Source organism: Cebidichthys violaceus, unplaced genomic scaffold (genome assembly GCF_023349555.1).
Source record: "Cebidichthys violaceus isolate CVI_PGR_0920_01 unplaced genomic scaffold, fCebVio1.0.p SCAF_19, whole genome shotgun sequence".
In the NCBI taxonomy this organism is placed as follows: domain Eukaryota; kingdom Metazoa; phylum Chordata; class Actinopteri; order Perciformes; family Stichaeidae; genus Cebidichthys; species Cebidichthys violaceus.
This window is the reverse complement of record NW_027176361.1, coordinates 11,902,774-11,919,572: the sequence shown is the minus strand read 5'-3', so window position 1 is coordinate 11,919,572 and position 16,799 is coordinate 11,902,774. Positions and strand designations below refer to the sequence as shown.

General features: G+C 43.2%; 1 protein-coding gene across 1 annotated transcript in view; it reads right to left on the bottom strand.

The window, feature by feature from the left end:
• adam19a (ADAM metallopeptidase domain 19a) overlaps positions 1-16,799 on the bottom strand; it is a 149,450-nt gene that overhangs the window by 30,098 nt on the left and 102,553 nt on the right. The window contains exons 6-12 of the mRNA XM_068713695.1: positions 13,722-13,905; positions 11,060-11,125; positions 10,381-10,452; positions 9,870-10,036; positions 5,027-5,111; positions 1,279-1,421; positions 661-838 (exon numbers count right to left, since the gene is read on the bottom strand). Coding sequence (XP_068569796.1) covers positions 661-838; positions 1,279-1,421; positions 5,027-5,111; positions 9,870-10,036; positions 10,381-10,452; positions 11,060-11,125; positions 13,722-13,905 — 895 coding nt within the window. The remainder of the gene's footprint in view (positions 1-660; positions 839-1,278; positions 1,422-5,026; positions 5,112-9,869; positions 10,037-10,380; positions 10,453-11,059; positions 11,126-13,721; positions 13,906-16,799) is intronic.

Sequence of the window (16,799 nt, the reverse complement as noted above, 5' to 3'; positions counted from 1 at the left end):
TGGCACTGCAGCTCCCATCATGCTGTGAGTCTATAGATACATTAAAAATATGTGTTGCCTGTTCTTGTCTAACACGATAACCTTAAATCAAGGTCCACATGCTAGCTTTTTGCAGAGCTTTCAACCACATTTCAGTCTTCATCAGCAAAAAAACTATTTCACTGATCTGCTATTTCCAAGGTCAAGACCTCTTATGTACTTATTTACATTTTAGAGCTGATATGAGTGAAGCAAAGTCACTCTCAATGGGGTAACAGATTAAAGGAATAATTGATCTGGTTTCAGGTGAAAAGAGAAGATGGATATCTTGTTCAGAGTTAAGTGTTGGAACTATTTGCTGCCGAACAACAGTCGGGCTGTGTGCAGCTTTCTGGAGTCTTGTCGTCACACTCTCACTTTGTGACATACCGGGAAACTAGAAGTATTAAGTTTCATAAACTGGAAATACTTATGTCATATATACCTGTCATCATACCATATGGAAAGGAATGACAATTGTAGAGCGTGGAAAAAAAGGTTAAAAGACCAGAACACCACAGTATGGAGTAAATGGACAAAAACATACAAAGACTCCATAGTATGGTCACTAGGAATCATTTGATCTCTCGTGGTAGTTTTTTGGGGTAGTTCTGACAACTATCAATGAATAAATGTGCTCACATCAGGTTCTCCACAATCACACTCTTCTCCGTCCTCCACGAAGCCGTTACCGCACTTCTTGCCCCCGACCAGGTCCTTCATGTTGGGCATGTTGAAGAGACACATGCCCCCTCCCTTCTGGAAGTAGCTGTCCAGGTCACGTTTGCTGCAGCGACTGAAGACGCGTGGGAATGGATGCCTGGAAAGGGACATTTTCACTTTTAAGGAGCGAAATTTGAAGAATGTATTCCACAGATTATTCTTTTCTTGCTTTGCTTTGATGAGATGTAGCAGCAATTCCTTCAATGTGTTTTTATTGAAACACATTGTAGGACAACATACAAAGGCTTTCACTACGGGGAGATGTTTTCATTCATTCCATTTTATTTATGTGCTAATGTAAAGGACAACACGGGAAAACTGGTGATTAAAAATCTATGACGATCATAAAAAAGTAGAACAAAAGTTTGTGTTTGATATCTGAGAGAAATCAAATATCTCTAGTGACAAGACGAGTCCTCGAGGCAGCCACATTAATACGTAAGTTGTTTTTTTCCCTTTCATATGTCAAGCTGTTAGCGCCGACAGCTGAGTGGAAGCGGGTTTGTGCTGAAGCCCGACGCAGTGCTGGAGGCTCACCCGGTGGCGGCAGCCATCACGCAGCCTCCCTGCTCGGCGGTGGCCTCCACACAGCAGCCGTCGTGGTCGTGGCTCATGCCGAAGTTGTGGCCGATCTCGTGGGCCATGGTGGCCGCGGCGCCGATGGACAGCTCCGAATGGTCCTGTGGGTGAAATGGAGGGAGGTTCACTTTATAGGACGGTCCACATCATGTGGACCCCGATGGCTGCATGAATGCAAACGTACAGATTTGAAGTACTTCATACGAGAGCATTTGTGCCGGCAATTTATGAGCTTCCTCCTCCAGCGTATGTGTTAGTGAGGCCGCAGTAATTAAGTTGTGGTAACTTTATCGAGCATAGATCTATTTAGAACGATGTGCAATCTCAACACAGCGAAATCATAAAGGCCAAGAAGAATATTTGTCTAGATTTTGGAGAAAAGTGTATTTTCCCAAATGTAAAGATAAATATGCAAATATTCTTTTTTAATGATTTTCCATCAGTATTGTCAACAATAAACATCGACATATCTAAGACGTCAAATTCCTCCAACTGACCAAAAGAAAAAAGAAAACAGGTAGATTCATCAGACATTAGTGGAGAAAAGGAACAAAATAAATAACATTAAACACATTTTAATTTATATTTTTTTAATTGGGATGCCTCATCTAGTTGTCATCCAGATGCATGTTAGCCTTGGCAAAGGATTTATGAAACTACATTTATGTACACAGTTTATTTCAGGTTATTCATTTAGTGTATGTGCCATACACTATTATAATACTTTACAATTATAAAATTACCATAATAATTGCCTCAGAGTGAACCTGGAGGGACACTCTTGTGTTATCTGTTGTTTCTTTGTGTTTTCATATTGATTTTTAAATGTGACTTTCTTGACTTGATACAAACTTTCTTTCAGTGTCGAATCATTTAGACTCCCAAGGGCCCCAAAGAGTAAAGCGCAAAGATGAGTACCTGTGCTTGAAGAGGCTACACGATGTAAAGCTGGAGCTAAACTCCTGTAGAAGTGAGAAACAGTCACCGTGTCCTCGTTCCAAAGGTAAAGAGGTCAAACTCACAAGAGCAGAGCTGCATGAACACACAGCCTTCAGATGTATTTAGCTCCTCTTTGATCCGCTGACAGCTGTCATTCACTCTTAGCTCTGCTTCTGAATTATGCATACTGTATGAAACGGGGACGCCTTAACTGTCTGGAAACACCGATATCCTGCAGTGAAATCCTTCACATGCTATTTAGCGCTCTGGGGTCCAAACCGCAGAGGTAACGCGAGTGAAGTCTGTGCTGGTTCTGGTGAGCCACGGGACATTTGGATTCTACGGACCATCTCTGCACGCAGGAGAGCTAACAGCCCATTAGAAGCTAATCGAGCTCGGAAAAGCTATCGATCTCTCCGGCTGCGTTCATTCAGCCCACTGCACTCGTGTATGAAGCCGTGCAGCTACACGGGCTAGATGATACACCATAGTGGATGTTTTTAAAGCTGCGGGCAACAAGACAGGATGTGAATGTCTAAATCCTCCACCAAACAAGACGCCTGCAGCAGGAAACAGTGTCCGTCCTTGAAGTTCTGCCGTTTTGCTTCACGGTTCCTTTAAAAAGAGATTGCTATTCCTGACTATGTTAAGAATGTTTTAACCTTTACTCGTGTTTAAAGCAGTTTGCTGTGGTTCTATCCAGAGGAAAACAAACCCAATCAACTCGGCTAGATTAAAGCTCGATTGAGATGCCTGTAAACAAGTCTGACAGTAAAGACAGAGTATAAACAAACAACAATACATTCCACAGCAAAAAAGGGCAATCCATGAAAGACTTCTTATTTTAGGATAATTGAATCATTCTTATCAGAAATAATATGACATAACTCGTAGGTAAGGTGATTTGTCTTCTTTGATCTGCTTTTAATGCTGACAAGAAACAGGTGGACTGCTCAGCCACATACATTTGTATCAACTTTTGCTGAATCATTAAGTTGTAAGGTAGCTTGGTAAGGAATGGTTTGACGTTTTGGAAAATGTTCATATTTACTTCCTTTTTGATTGAGTTAAGATTATGTATATCATTATCATGTCTGTGTGTTACATACACTGCTGGATTCAGGACCTAGTTAGCCTAGCTTAGCATAAAGATGGGAAGAAAGGGGGAAACAGCTGGCCAGTCTGAAGTTCAAACATACGTAAAGTAACAGTTCACTAGATACTAACTAAACACCTAGCGTTAACCTTTTACTCATTACTTTTGTGTTCATCAGTTTTAATTGTAGCACGTTCTGCTAGCATTAAAAAACTAGCATAGATCATGCTAATTAGTGCTAACTGCTTCTAGAAAATTCTTGAAATAGTTGAGTGAGTCTTACTTTAGGAACATGTAGGTTTTGTTAGTTTCAGGAACCTTTATTAAGAAGTGTCACAGTTATTTCATTTTGAAGTTTTAAGGTAATATACAACATGTGTCTAGTGTCGATTTAGTGTTATGCTATTTTCAACATTATTTACACAATCCACTGGCACATTTTAACAAAATTGATACATAGGAGGTCGAAACTTCAGCAACACTCGTAGTACAAACAACAACTTTATTAATTTCATATTTGCAAATTTCTTGTGATGCCACAATATTTTTCTTTACTTTTGTAGCAACATATTGTTTGCTGTTTGCAGAACATTTTAGTCAACTACAACAAGTCAGATTTACAGAAGACAAGTTGCAAACTCACGTATTCTCATAAGAATATATTATATATTTATACTTAATTACAACAATACAAATGCTGTCATCGCTGTGCGTCTGTTTCTTGATCAGTGAGTGAGGACCAGAGGACTGCTATGTTGTAATATCTTCCTAAGTGGTGTCCATTAGATTATTAGCATTAAGTTCAAGAGTAACCTCATAGTATAGATTTTTCTTTTCAGAATTTTGAGTAAATTTATTTATGTAAAGTCTTTATTTCAGTAATAGTGTTACGAGAATAAAGTAATGTAATTATGAGAAAATAAATTATGCTCATCTGTGCTCATTTCTTGTGGTGTGAAAACTTAAAACTGACAAATGTTTGCTGTGTTGCCGATGTTCAAAGTGATCATTTGAATACTACTTCATGGGCTGATTAGTTTTGGGCATATTTTCCTCTCGAGGTTTGAATTTGTTTCAGGGTTTTTGATTTGCTTATGCATACTAATTATCTGATCACTAGAGATTTACACAAACTTTGGTTTATGTTTGTTCATATATGGAAATAAAATGGAATCTAGGTAGTGTGCAGTGGGTTAATCAGAACTTCTTAACTGAACACAGCTGCATGCTGCTGCTGGTACCAGACGGATGAGAGCCGCGGGACTGAACCAGAACTGGCTCTAAAACCAAAACAACGAGCTAAAAGAAGCTAACAGGCTGAGTTGGGTTGACGGGAACTGAAGGGTGGGGTTATAATTCTCTGTGGCTTTGACACCTTCAAATGTTAATACACTAATACGTATTGATTAGTGCAGCTTTAACCTCTCACCCCTGCTTCATCACCTACGACCAGTTCTAATGTAAACTTTGACCCCAAATAAAAACCTAAAGCTAAAATGAAGAAGTGGAGACCAGAAGTCCAGATTTTCAAGGACATTCTGCACACACGGAATCATAGATACAATCGCTAGAAGTTGAATTCAAGCTGGGAGGAAATATTGCGGGGACAGAGTGAGTTTTTATGAGGTAACAGAGCACAGAGAGGAAACGATAGATTGTATTCTCACATACCACGTTGATGCCTCCAGAGTTTTCCAGGCTGCACATCCCCTCCAGCGGTGCCATCCCAATAGTGGTCCCCTTGAAAATCACACCGCTATCGGAGCCACACCAACCCGCACACACACACACACACACACACACACACACACACACACATAAAGTAAAATCACTCAGCCAGACGTGGGAGAGGGCGTGAGAAGAACCCCAATTCACTATGTGGTCTCCTGGCAGTTAACTTGTCACTTAGCATCCCAAAACAAAATCAAGCCCTGTCTGATGAATCAAAACAAAACAGGCCCTTTGGTATCAGCACATCTAATTATCGAGCAAAAGGGGCCAACAATTTAGTGTGTGTACGCCTGCAGTCAAACCGCGATGCTGTTCGGCCCAATTAAAGCCGGCTGAAGCGAGATCTTTTGCTTAATAAAATCCCTGTTTAACTAATCATTTGTCAATTTATACACTAACAAAATATGAAATTACCAAACCCCAGAGCTGGGAGTGTTTCTGTCACCAGAGCGGCACAGAGGCTCATCGGGGAGGATGTGGAGTTCATCAGATTCCTCGTTCGCTGAGGTAAAGTGATGATTATGAACCTGTGTACTAACCTGTGTTAACATCAGGAGGGCAGAACGTCTGCCGGGTCTCACTCCAAACAAAAAGTAAAGCAGCTACTTCCTACTGGAAGAATGTTGAGTCGGAGGTGGGTAGAAATAGCAAGTAAGCAAGTACTGTGACTTTGTCAGAAGAAGAATGTCTAGAGCAGCGAGTAACTTAGGAAGTAAAAGAAAAAATACCTGCAAATACCTGTCTATTTTCCACTAATTTGTCTTCCAAAGACAAAAGTAAAGTGGTGACCAGTGGTGCCTTTATGGTCAGTTTGTGATGAAATGTCACATCATCATCAACCAATCCGATCTGCTACAGACACACCAGATTATTGTGAATATTATTAATATTCTACTAATATTAAAAGTACACCAATACGCAAAGACATGACATTCTTTGCTTGTTGTCTCCGATATTATATTAACATTTGGCAAATAACTCATTGAATCAGATGTGCATGGACCATGTCTATTATGTCAACAGTTTCCCTCACAGACAGCCACAGATCACATCCAGGCTTGCTGCAGTCTGTGGTCTGTTAATATAAACTGCTAGTGCTGTCGGAGAGCCATGTTCCAACAGTGGAAAAAGATAAACGCGAGGCCTAGGATGCTTTGTCCCCTCTGTAGCTTCAGCCATCATTCCGCTACGATCAGATAGGGGAGTGGCTGAGGTGGGATAAAAGAGCACCAGCAGACCCGGGATCTGCAGACCACCAGTCTCTTTGTGGTGCATGCATGAATACTTAAAATAAGAAGTAGCGCAGTGAATGTAACCAAATATAAAAGAGTAAAAGTAGTGATTTTTTTTCTCTAGAACTCAACTTGAGTCAAAGTAAAACATATTCTGCATTAAAACTACTCTGAAAAGTACAATCAAAACACTAAAGAACCTGTAGAGGAGTAAATGCACCTCAAGCTCGTTACTGCACCTCTGGTGATATTAGGGAATTGTCAGGAACATATACTGTCAGGATTAGACACAGAGTTGCTGCTCTCTGCAAATGTAACAACGTAGTGTTTCCAAATGTTAACAGAGGGCCAGTTTCTTCTGCAGGGGCAGGGTGTATGAGTCTTATCTACAGCAGCCAAATAGTTACGTTAAGTCAGAACTTGAAATGGAGAATTCAGTTTACAGTAACAGATAAGAATGTAAAGCATGAGCAGTTAAGCGGCTAGTGTAGGCAGCTGTAGCAACAGCTGGAGGCCCCTGTCAGTGTCAACAGTTCTCTGTGCAGCCACAGTGCTGCTGTGCATTTCTTCAAGAGCAATCAGATGACGTCACATAAGGAAGTGGGTTTCCCTGAACCTGCCGCAGCACAGCAACAGGTGGCAGAACTGACAAGCAAAAGAGATGCTATTAGTTTCTCTGCACTGGCTCTTTGCGAAATCCAGAGTAAAATTTAAAATCCTTCTCCTCGCTGACAAAGCACTCAGTGGTCTGGCGCCGTGGTATCTTAAAGAGCTTGTGGTACCCACTAGAGCACTACGCTCCCACAATGCAGGGTTACTTCTGGTTCCTTGAGTCACCAAAAGTAGAACGGGGACAAGAGCCTTCAGCTACCAAGCTCCTCTCCTGTGGAACCAGGTTCCAGTTTCAGTGCGGGGGACAGACACACTCACCACAATTAAGATTGAAGACTTTCCTCTTTGATAACTCTTAGTTAGGGCTGGCTCAGGTTTATAGTTAGGGCTGGCTCAGGTTTATAGTTAGGCCTGGCTCAGGTTTATAGTGAGGGCTGGCTCAGGTTTATAGTTAGGCCTGGCTCAGGTTTATAGTGAGGGCTGGCTCAGGTTTATAGTTAGGCCTGGCTCAGGTTTATAGTTAGGCCTGGCTCAGGTTTATAGTTAGGGCTGGCTCAGGTTTATAGGTAGGGCTGGCTCAGGTTTATAGTGAGGGCTGACTCAAGTTAATAGTTAGGCCTGGCTCAGGTTTATAGTGAGGGCTGGCTCAGGTTTATAGTTAGGCCTGGCTCAGGTTTATAGTTAGGGCTGGCTCAGGTTTATAGTTAGGCCTGGCTCAGGTTTATAGTGAGGGCTGACTCAGGTTTATAGTTAGGCCTGGCTCAGGTTTATAGTTAGGGCTGGCTCAGGTTTATAGTTAGGGCTGGCTCAGGTTTATAGTTAGGGCTGGCTCAGGTTTATAGTTAGGGCTGGCTCAGGTTTACAGTGAGGGCTGGCTCAGGTTTATAGGTAGGGCTGGCTCAGGTTTATAGGTAGGGCTGGCTCAGGTTTACAGTGAGGGCTGGCTCAGGTTTATAGGTAGGGCTGGCTCAGGTTTATAGTTAGGGCTGGCTCAGGTTTATAGTTAGGGCTGGCTCAGGTTTATAGTTAGGGCTGGCTCAGGTTTATAGTTAGGCCTGGCTCAGGTTTATAGTGAGGGCTGGCTCAGGTTTATAGTTAGGCCTGGCTCAGGTTTATAGTGAGGGCTGGCTCAGGTTTATAGTTAGGCCTGGCTCAGGTTTATAGTTAGGCCTGGCTCAGGTTTATAGTTAGGGCTGGCTCAGGTTTATAGGTAGGGCTGGCTCAGGTTTATAGTGAGGGCTGACTCAGGTTAATAGTTAGGCCTGGCTCAGGTTTATAGTGAGGGCTGGCTCAGGTTTATAGTTAGGCCTGGCTCAGGTTTATAGTTAGGGCTGGCTCAGGTTTATAGTTAGGCCTGGCTCAGGTTTATAGTGAGGGCTGACTCAGGTTTATAGTTAGGCCTGGCTCAGGTTTATAGTTAGGGCTGGCTCAGGTTTATAGTTAGGGCTGGCTCAGGTTTATAGTTAGGGCTGGCTCAGGTTTATAGTTAGGGCTGGCTCAGGTTTACAGTGAGGGCTGGCTCAGGTTTATAGGTAGGGCTGGCTCAGGTTTATAGGTAGGGCTGGCTCAGGTTTACAGTGAGGGCTGGCTCAGGTTTATAGGTAGGGCTGGCTCAGGTTTACAGTGAGGGCTGGCTCAGGTTTATAGGTAGGGCTGGCTCAGGTTTATAGTTAGGGCTGGGGAGTTCCTAGCAGACACTGAGCTTCTCTCTCACCTCTCCCTCCCATCTGTAAAGTACTAACATGGCTTCTTTCTTTTCTCCCATTAAAGGTTTTTTCTGCTTGAGAATGTTGCTGCTGTCATTAGTAGTTGTAGTAATAAGTCATATTTATTATTTCTGCTATTATTGCTATTACTGTTGTCATTCTATTATAGCTTTTGCTTCTATCATTATTGTTATTAGTCCTATTGATATTATCATAGCTGTTGTGCTATTATTGTTGTCGCTGTGCAACTCTCTCTCTCTCTCTCTTTCTCTCAGAACAGTTGAAGTCGATGGCTGCCTACCCAGAGCCTGATTCTGCCCAAGGTTGTATGAAAAATGTCTTTCTTTTTGTTGCTTCTCATGCATTTCTTGGTGAATCCTATTCATGCAGTCCACGTCTTTTGTAAAGGGAAAAGGAACGGTGGCTGCTTTTGTGCCTGGGTGCGTTTGGCGCAGGTGAAGTGAAGGCTTTTTGCTGCTGTGCAGGAAACTCCCCGTCTCCCATGTCTCTCTGTCTCTCTGTCTCTGTGGATCTCTGTTAACCCCCCCCGACCCCCGATAGTAGAATAATGCAAACAAAACCTAGTTTTCGTCCTGCCTGCCTGACAGCAGATTTTACAGCACTGTAAAGTAAACTAACACAGCGACAGTAGCTACATGTCCTTACACACAGCTTTTAGCCTCTAGTGGCGCCGTGGAGGATTTTCTTTAAAAAGGTGGCTGCCTGTTTTGTTTACACCACGGTGGTGTAATACACAGTCTGGCACACGGCTTCACATTATTCCGTTGATCTCCAGGTGGCACTAACCATGAAATGAAATGCAGCAACATGGCAACAAAAGGTAGTAAATAAGCTGCTGGCTACTAAACACAGATGTAAACAAAACGTGCTGAAAATCAGCTTTTCAAATGTTTTATGAGGAAATACATTCAACAGGTTTCTCAGACCTGATTTTTTCTTTTTTTGACACTTGGGAGCAGAGAATTAAGTTTTCAACACAGCATTGACCTTTTAAGTTGATATAGAAAACTTGTTAGCAAAAGCCAGAATTATTTTTAATTTTTTTTCCTTTCAGACTGCAGGTGAGAAAGTGGGCTTTAACTATATTTTCTTCCAACTTAGAGTACATGTGTTACCACATTGTTCGTATTTAAGGGCAGATCTGTGTCTGAACTTTGTCACATGGCCGCTGGAGCTTAGGTGTGATTGTGTGTGAGTGTGTCCATTGCTCACGTCAGCAGCTGGGCGTTGTCGTGTTTCTTGCGGGACTTCAGCTTCTGTCTCCACTGGAGGAAGGACCAGAGGGTGGCGTTCGGCTCCTCGGTGACGATACACTGATCCCTGTCGGTCCAAACCTCCAGGCCGATGAGAGGCACGCGGATGTTCAGAGCCCTGTAGAACTAAACACACAACAAAACAACTACAGATATGTTGCTGCACACACACACACACACAGTCTCGTCTTGAGATCTCAAAACAGAGTCTGGTTAAACGAGGCAATTCCCCCCCCCCAATCTCCCCTTAAGAGCTATTGAAGGACATCCTTGATTGAATCCTGATGAGGCTTCATACACCAGTAGATATTCGTGTACACTTTTCAATCAATAATTAGTTATTTGGAACGTCAACAAACTTTAGAGTTGATTAGTAATAGATGACAAGATATGCACCGACTGTACAACAAATCTATTACCGTGTTGAATGGAGAACTGCAGTCTGCAACAGGAGAACCCATCAGCCTTACCTTATCCACATAATTGGCAATTTCCATTATCCTCGTCTTGGTCTTTTCATAGTCCTTATTCTGCCGTTTAAACTGCAGGACAGGGAAGACGGGGGAGTATTAGTGCCATGGATGAGGTCAGCGATCAGAAAAATAAATAAAATGTGAGAGACGATTCCCTGCGGAGACTAATGACCCATGAAAACATAACTATAACCCAACTGGTCCTGCTCTACCACTTCTACCCCGTCACATTATCATAATTATACCAATTACAGGAGGAGAGGACCACACTCTTATTGGTCACTATGTGCTGTTACCATGGCATTAATGTAGAATACAAAGCCCTAACTGGGTTTTATGAAGACGTAGCATGTCATCACTGCAGCTTAGTGACTATTTAAAAGCCCTTCCACCTTTAGATTCCAGCTAAATACGTGCCATTAAGCAGACAAATCCTTCCGCCTCGTCTCCACATGCTTCCGCCTCGCCGTGACTATCATCAGCTCAGAGCTCTCCGTATGAAAGAGCTCCATCAGCTGGAATGAGACAATAGTTTAAGATGTGGATCCTGTTTCCGTCCCGGTGCGTCATTTGACGGCTGACTGACGTCGGGGGACCAAAGTGGCACTCGCGCCGATGAACGCAGAAAAAAATTCTACTGTGGAGTCGGATGGGGTCGGTGAACCAGTCAGCTTACCAGTGTGCTGTCAGCCACTATGTACAGCTCCATGTACTTGGTCGTACCCCAGGCGTTCCTTTTAACCTGACAGTAGAGACAAAGGCGGGTAGGGTTAGGGTTATGCACAAGACATCAGTGCGATTGTGATGCAGGTGAGCAGGTAGTGGTGTCAGTATAGTTACAAAACTGGTTCAAATATTGCTACGGCACAGTCTGAAAGCGGTACATGAAGAGTGAGAAGCCTAGCAGCCTCCCAGCCATCTTTGCTGTTGTGTTTATAAAGCTTTACGACTCCTTATATGCCTCCATCATTAGGTTTCCATCCTCCTAATAGTTGATTGCAGCAATTAGAAAAAGGCTCTGCTGTAATTAAAACCCATTGATTTACGGGGAGACCGGTGCCTCGGCCCGCTCTGGACTCGACACCAATAGGCGGGGAATCAGTGGCACATATTCAACGCTTCCACGCGATGCATTGTTTGCTTGAGAGGCAAATAGCGGGCGGAAGCCATGGGACTCGGTCTGGGGCCTGCTGGTGGCTGGCATCTCTGCATAACAACCCAGGATTAATGGGTGGCAGTGGAGGGAAATGGGAGAGCCAAGTGGTCTGGTGCAGGAGGGAGGAAGATAGAGGACTAAGGGAAAAGGATGATGCCCTGGTGGAGCGCTGAGAAGCCTGTGGAGAAAGATGGTGATGATTCACAGTTTAAAGCGATTGAGAACGGAAACTGGAAAATGATCAATATGGGAAGAAATATGAGAAGGAAAACCAAAGAATGACTCCCAGCAGTGGAGACAGACGAAGGCAGAAGGGCCCACTGAGGAGCCCTTTTACCATCTATGGCTGCAGTTGAGCAAATTAGACTTGTGTTAAGTTCTTCTTCTCTATAAAAGCACAGGAAATTTACTCATCGCCATGGCCTACACAGACCTGAAAAGCTAATTCAAAGCCATAATTCCCTCCATTTCCAGGTGGAGCGAGAGCAATTTTGCGCCCTGAAATAGCACCGAGACCTATTCAATATTGTGTTTGCATACGACAAAGATCATTAAAGTTGCAGAGCCAAATGTTCTCATGTGCTTGGGGATTTTTGGGTAATAAACCAAATCCAAACATCGTGACTCAGTCCATCACTTAAGAGGAAGTGAATGAATCACAACGGTTGTGATGACTTGTGAAGATCCCAGACGCACTGAGCACTGGGCTGTTTGGTAGAGTGCAGAGGAAGGAACACTCAAAAGAACACTGTACAGAGTACTCACATTCATGGGAGCATTTTCAGATCATCCTCCCTTGTAGGAATTTGTGCAAAACAAAATTCCTTCACAGGAAAGGCTTTGTTTGGCAAAAGCTGTACGAATGTTGTTGTGTTTGGATTTCCATGCGGCCAAGACTGGATACCAGACACTTGAATAATGCTGCAGAGGAATTCTGAGGTTCCCCAGATGTTTTATAACCTTTTTCTGCTGTCTTTTGTTCATCTTCTGTCAAAGTCTGCTTGCACTGATATGCTTTTATTTTTCCGGTGTTGAGTACTACATAGAATTCATATTGCTTTTGAGTGAACTCTATCTTTAAGCTGTGTACCTGACCGTGGCGCTGAGCTTGATAAGTTCTGTTTCAGTCACTGTGTTATCGACATGTGGATGTGTGTCTGGGAGCGTTTGGGGACGAGTCTCTGAACCCGTCGTTCTTTGCCAAGAACTCCCTTCTTCACACGGTGACTAACGTTTTTCACTTCACAGGAAAATCAAACTAGAAAATCAAACTAGAGCACACAGGATGTTGTTGTAGAGGCGTTCTCTGCGTTGGATTTGTGTTTGCGATGGAAGACGCCCTGTGAATGTAGCATTGGTTCTAGGTGTTTATTTGAACTGGTCCAAGTAAAGTTCTGGAGTTGTGTTATTTGATTGGTTTAAAGCCAGGCTGTAATTATTATTTTTTCAAATGTTACAGAATCTTCCTTAAACAAATTAAAAGTTGAATTCACTAGCCACAACTTTGCTCTGGATTGTTTGCTGCAGAGAGCAGTTGTTCTTCACTTGAACGGCACATTCGTTGATTCCTTAAATTGTGACATTTTAGATGTTTTCTAGCAACATGTTTTCAACCTCCTTCCCTGGGCTCTGAGCGCTAGCGTGAGATCGTCACACGGTGACATAAAGCGATCGGAACCCATCAAACAGGCACACGCTCAAGGCTGTTACCAGAGCTGATGTCTTGGTACTTGACTCTGGGCATCAGGTCCATGACATCAGGTGTCTGATGTGATGAATAGTGATTGAAACATCATTATCAAATGAACCCTGGTTCACCAAGAAAGTCGCCTTGAGTGGAATATCTCCGTTGCATCTGAATGACATTGAAACCTTTGAGAAAAAGTTGTTACAAGGCTTCAAGACACAATCTATTTTTGCTGTAGTCATCTTTTTTTTTAGTTGTTTTTGGGACACAGCAATATTTTGGGAAATCCACGTGTTTGTCTTTGGATGCACAGAGTTGAAATTGTTATTGACCTTCTCGTCTGTGTTTGAGCGAGACAGCAAACATGCATTTCCCAGTTTGTTGACTGTTCCTTTAAAGCGTCAAAGAGAAGATGATAGTCCTGTCACACTGCACTACTTATCCCTAGATCAGGAAAACAACCTGGTGATTGTGGTTGAAATGTGCGACACTCACCCTTGAATGAAACTGTCTGAGCAGGTTGGAGATGTGGTTGGACTGAGTGGTGTGATGGCCGTGTCCACAGTGTCCACCTTTAATTGGCAGTTCCTCTGCACTCCACAGTGAATGGTGGAGAGGATCAACACCACTGATTGGCTCCAGGTAGTAGGTGTCACTGGAATTCAAGGATATCAGGCCTCTGTGTGAAGGGAAATAGACAGGAAGGAGTAATTAGGGCTGGGTCTCGTTAAGACGTGTACGACGCCAGGACAAATACCAGGACCCTTAAAGTGACGATACTAATAGAGTACTTCATTCAGTACTCGTCATGTGAATGTTTCTCCACTGGCTAGCTGATCACACTCATACAGCGGTTATTGCTGATAACGACGTCCTCCAACCCGAGGTTTTAAATCTAAGACAAAGTATTTACTGTTTTCTAGGTTAACTTGCAGTATTTTTTGATTATAAATCCTTGCACGTTGAGATAAATATTACATTAAACACTTTATATCACCATTCACATCAGCCTACAATTGCATTTTTAAATCCAAAAGATCCTATAAGTGAACTGTCCATCCATGTGTCACATGTTCCCCCATTACACTGACATAGTGCCACCTGCTCTGTATTTGTTTGGTTGCCCGCTGCAGCCTTTCCCTCCCCCTTCAGGCACTTTCAAATTGCTTCAAATGTGTTTTTCTTCTCATAGGCTACAACAGAGCGAGGACACGTTGCAGGGTGCAGCAGTGAATTTTCGCCAACTACCACTGCATGACTCAGGGAAGATTACAACTCATCATTCTTCCGCTGGATTCAAACTCCTGCTCTGAGCCCCTCCACGGACTGTGGACCGTGCTCTCTTGTGTTGAACAGAGCCAAAGTGGGTTTCTGAGACAAAGACGTGTGGCGAACACTGTGAAAATGATTACACTACACAAGCAATTTGCTGTAATTTCATTGTACGTTTTATTTCTTCTCTTCCTGAACTCGAAGAACCAGTTCATGTTTATCAGTTGTTCTGGAAAGCATTAACTTTGCATTGTATTCCGTGGATGTGCCGACAACAAACGGATCCCTTCATGCAGAGATCGGTTGGATCTTTGGACGTGTAAAAATCTTTGTTTTTCATCTTTCAATCATCTTGTTCCTCTCTATGACGTTGTTGAATGTAAACATTTGGAACAGGTATAAACACTTTTGCCTGTACTTTGTAAAAACTGGTTAAATTCATGCCTACTCAGTGGGGGTGTAACAGTTCGGTTCGGTTCAATGCGACACAGCGGTGCCACGGTTCGGTACGGCAAAAAAGCAGAAATGCCATCGTAAAGTTTGTTCTTTTTTTTACTTTGAACACTGATGGATTCATTCTGTTGTGCTTCAGTGAACGACGGTCTCTCTCTCTCTGATGTCTGGAGGAGGCGACAGATCCGCTGCTCTGCCGCTGCTTTCTGAGACGCTAGATTAATGACGTCGGCCTACTTGTGTCGTTACAGCCAGGTTGCTTTGTGTCGTCCGTGACGTCCGGCCGTCTGCGTCGGACATTTGACTCTCTGTTTGGGCTTTTGTTTCCTTTAACAAAGCAGGAGTTATGGTCTGGAGAAATGGCCTCGTGAAGGAGTGGTGTCACTGGTTTAACACTCCAGAGTAGAGTCTCATACTGTAAATATAACAATCGCTGTGGCGGGTTGCCAGGTTGAGCACAGTGGCTCCACCGAGAGATCATTATATTTCCCACAATTTAAACTGCTGCATTTTCCAAAATGCACTAGTATTATTCAAACGTACTGTTTGATTCGTAATGCGTACCAGAACCACGAGCCTCGTACTGAACGGTTCAATACGTGTTTTGTTACACCTCTAATACTCAGGCTTTTGTCCTAGTAAGCATGGCTACATTAGCTGCTGGCTACAACATGACAGATGTGTAGACACAGGCTGTCATTCACTGTTATACACTGAACTTATACCTACAAAACGTTATGCACTATGATTAATTTACATAACCCTCCAAGGCAGCATTCACACCAGATCAGTGCATTGCAGTGAAAACGGCAGATCTTCCATTTGAATGTCGGGAGGAAGTAAATCAACTTATGGAGAAACGCAACCTGGCGTCACGCTGCGGTGGCCAATCAATGATCAAATGGGTCTACCAAAGGTGTGTCACTCAAATGGGCCAATTCATTGACACAGCACAACCCGGCGCCAAACCTAAAGATTTTCAACTTTCACGATGTTGTGGGTGCAGTTTGGGCCGTCTGATGACATTCTATAAGCTGTTAACAGAAAAGCCTTAATGATGAACAGTGCAGCCTAAAGACTTGTTTTCCTAGACAACGCAGAGCAATAAAAAGGCAATTTCAAGCACAGAGAGGTCCCACTCTGCAACAACGACTGTCTGGGGGAGCATCCCAAATCTGTGTGTAAGTGTGTTTGAGACTCTGAGAGGATCCATCTCGTCCTCAGACGCATGCTTGTACTTCTATTCTTATGAAGATCTTCTACCGACTCCACCCGCTCACTGAACCCTCATCCATCAGACCTGAGAGGTGACTCTTCACTTCTGATCCATGACCCTGCACTAGACTCCTAAAAAGACAACTGCTCACTAAAGATAACTATCGTGATATCTGAAAAACTCAAACAGAGCACCTAGAGGGTGAAAGTCCCCTGACCTCTGAACTCTTAAATGAAAGGAACAACACTCTGAGTTTCATCTTTCATTGAACAACACATCACAACATCCACAGTAACTTTTCAAAGCGCTCAAACACGTTTTCTTTGTCCGTTTGTGTGCATTGTATGAAACAAGATTTAAAGGGAAACTTCGGTACTTTTAAACCTGAACCCTACTTTTTCCATGTTTTTTGTGTCAAAGTGACTAATGGGAAATTTTTTTGAAATTGCTCCAGTGTTGAGCGAGAGCGCTGCAGCTGGCAGCCACACAAACGAGGTGCGATGTAATTTCCTCACCGTCGACGTACGTCCACCAAAATTGCTTGTCTTTGCCACTGACATGCTCAGATTGAGAAGTGTCTGACACAGAAATAGAACGGGAGCAGAATGGACATGCTGTTTGGTTGTCATCTG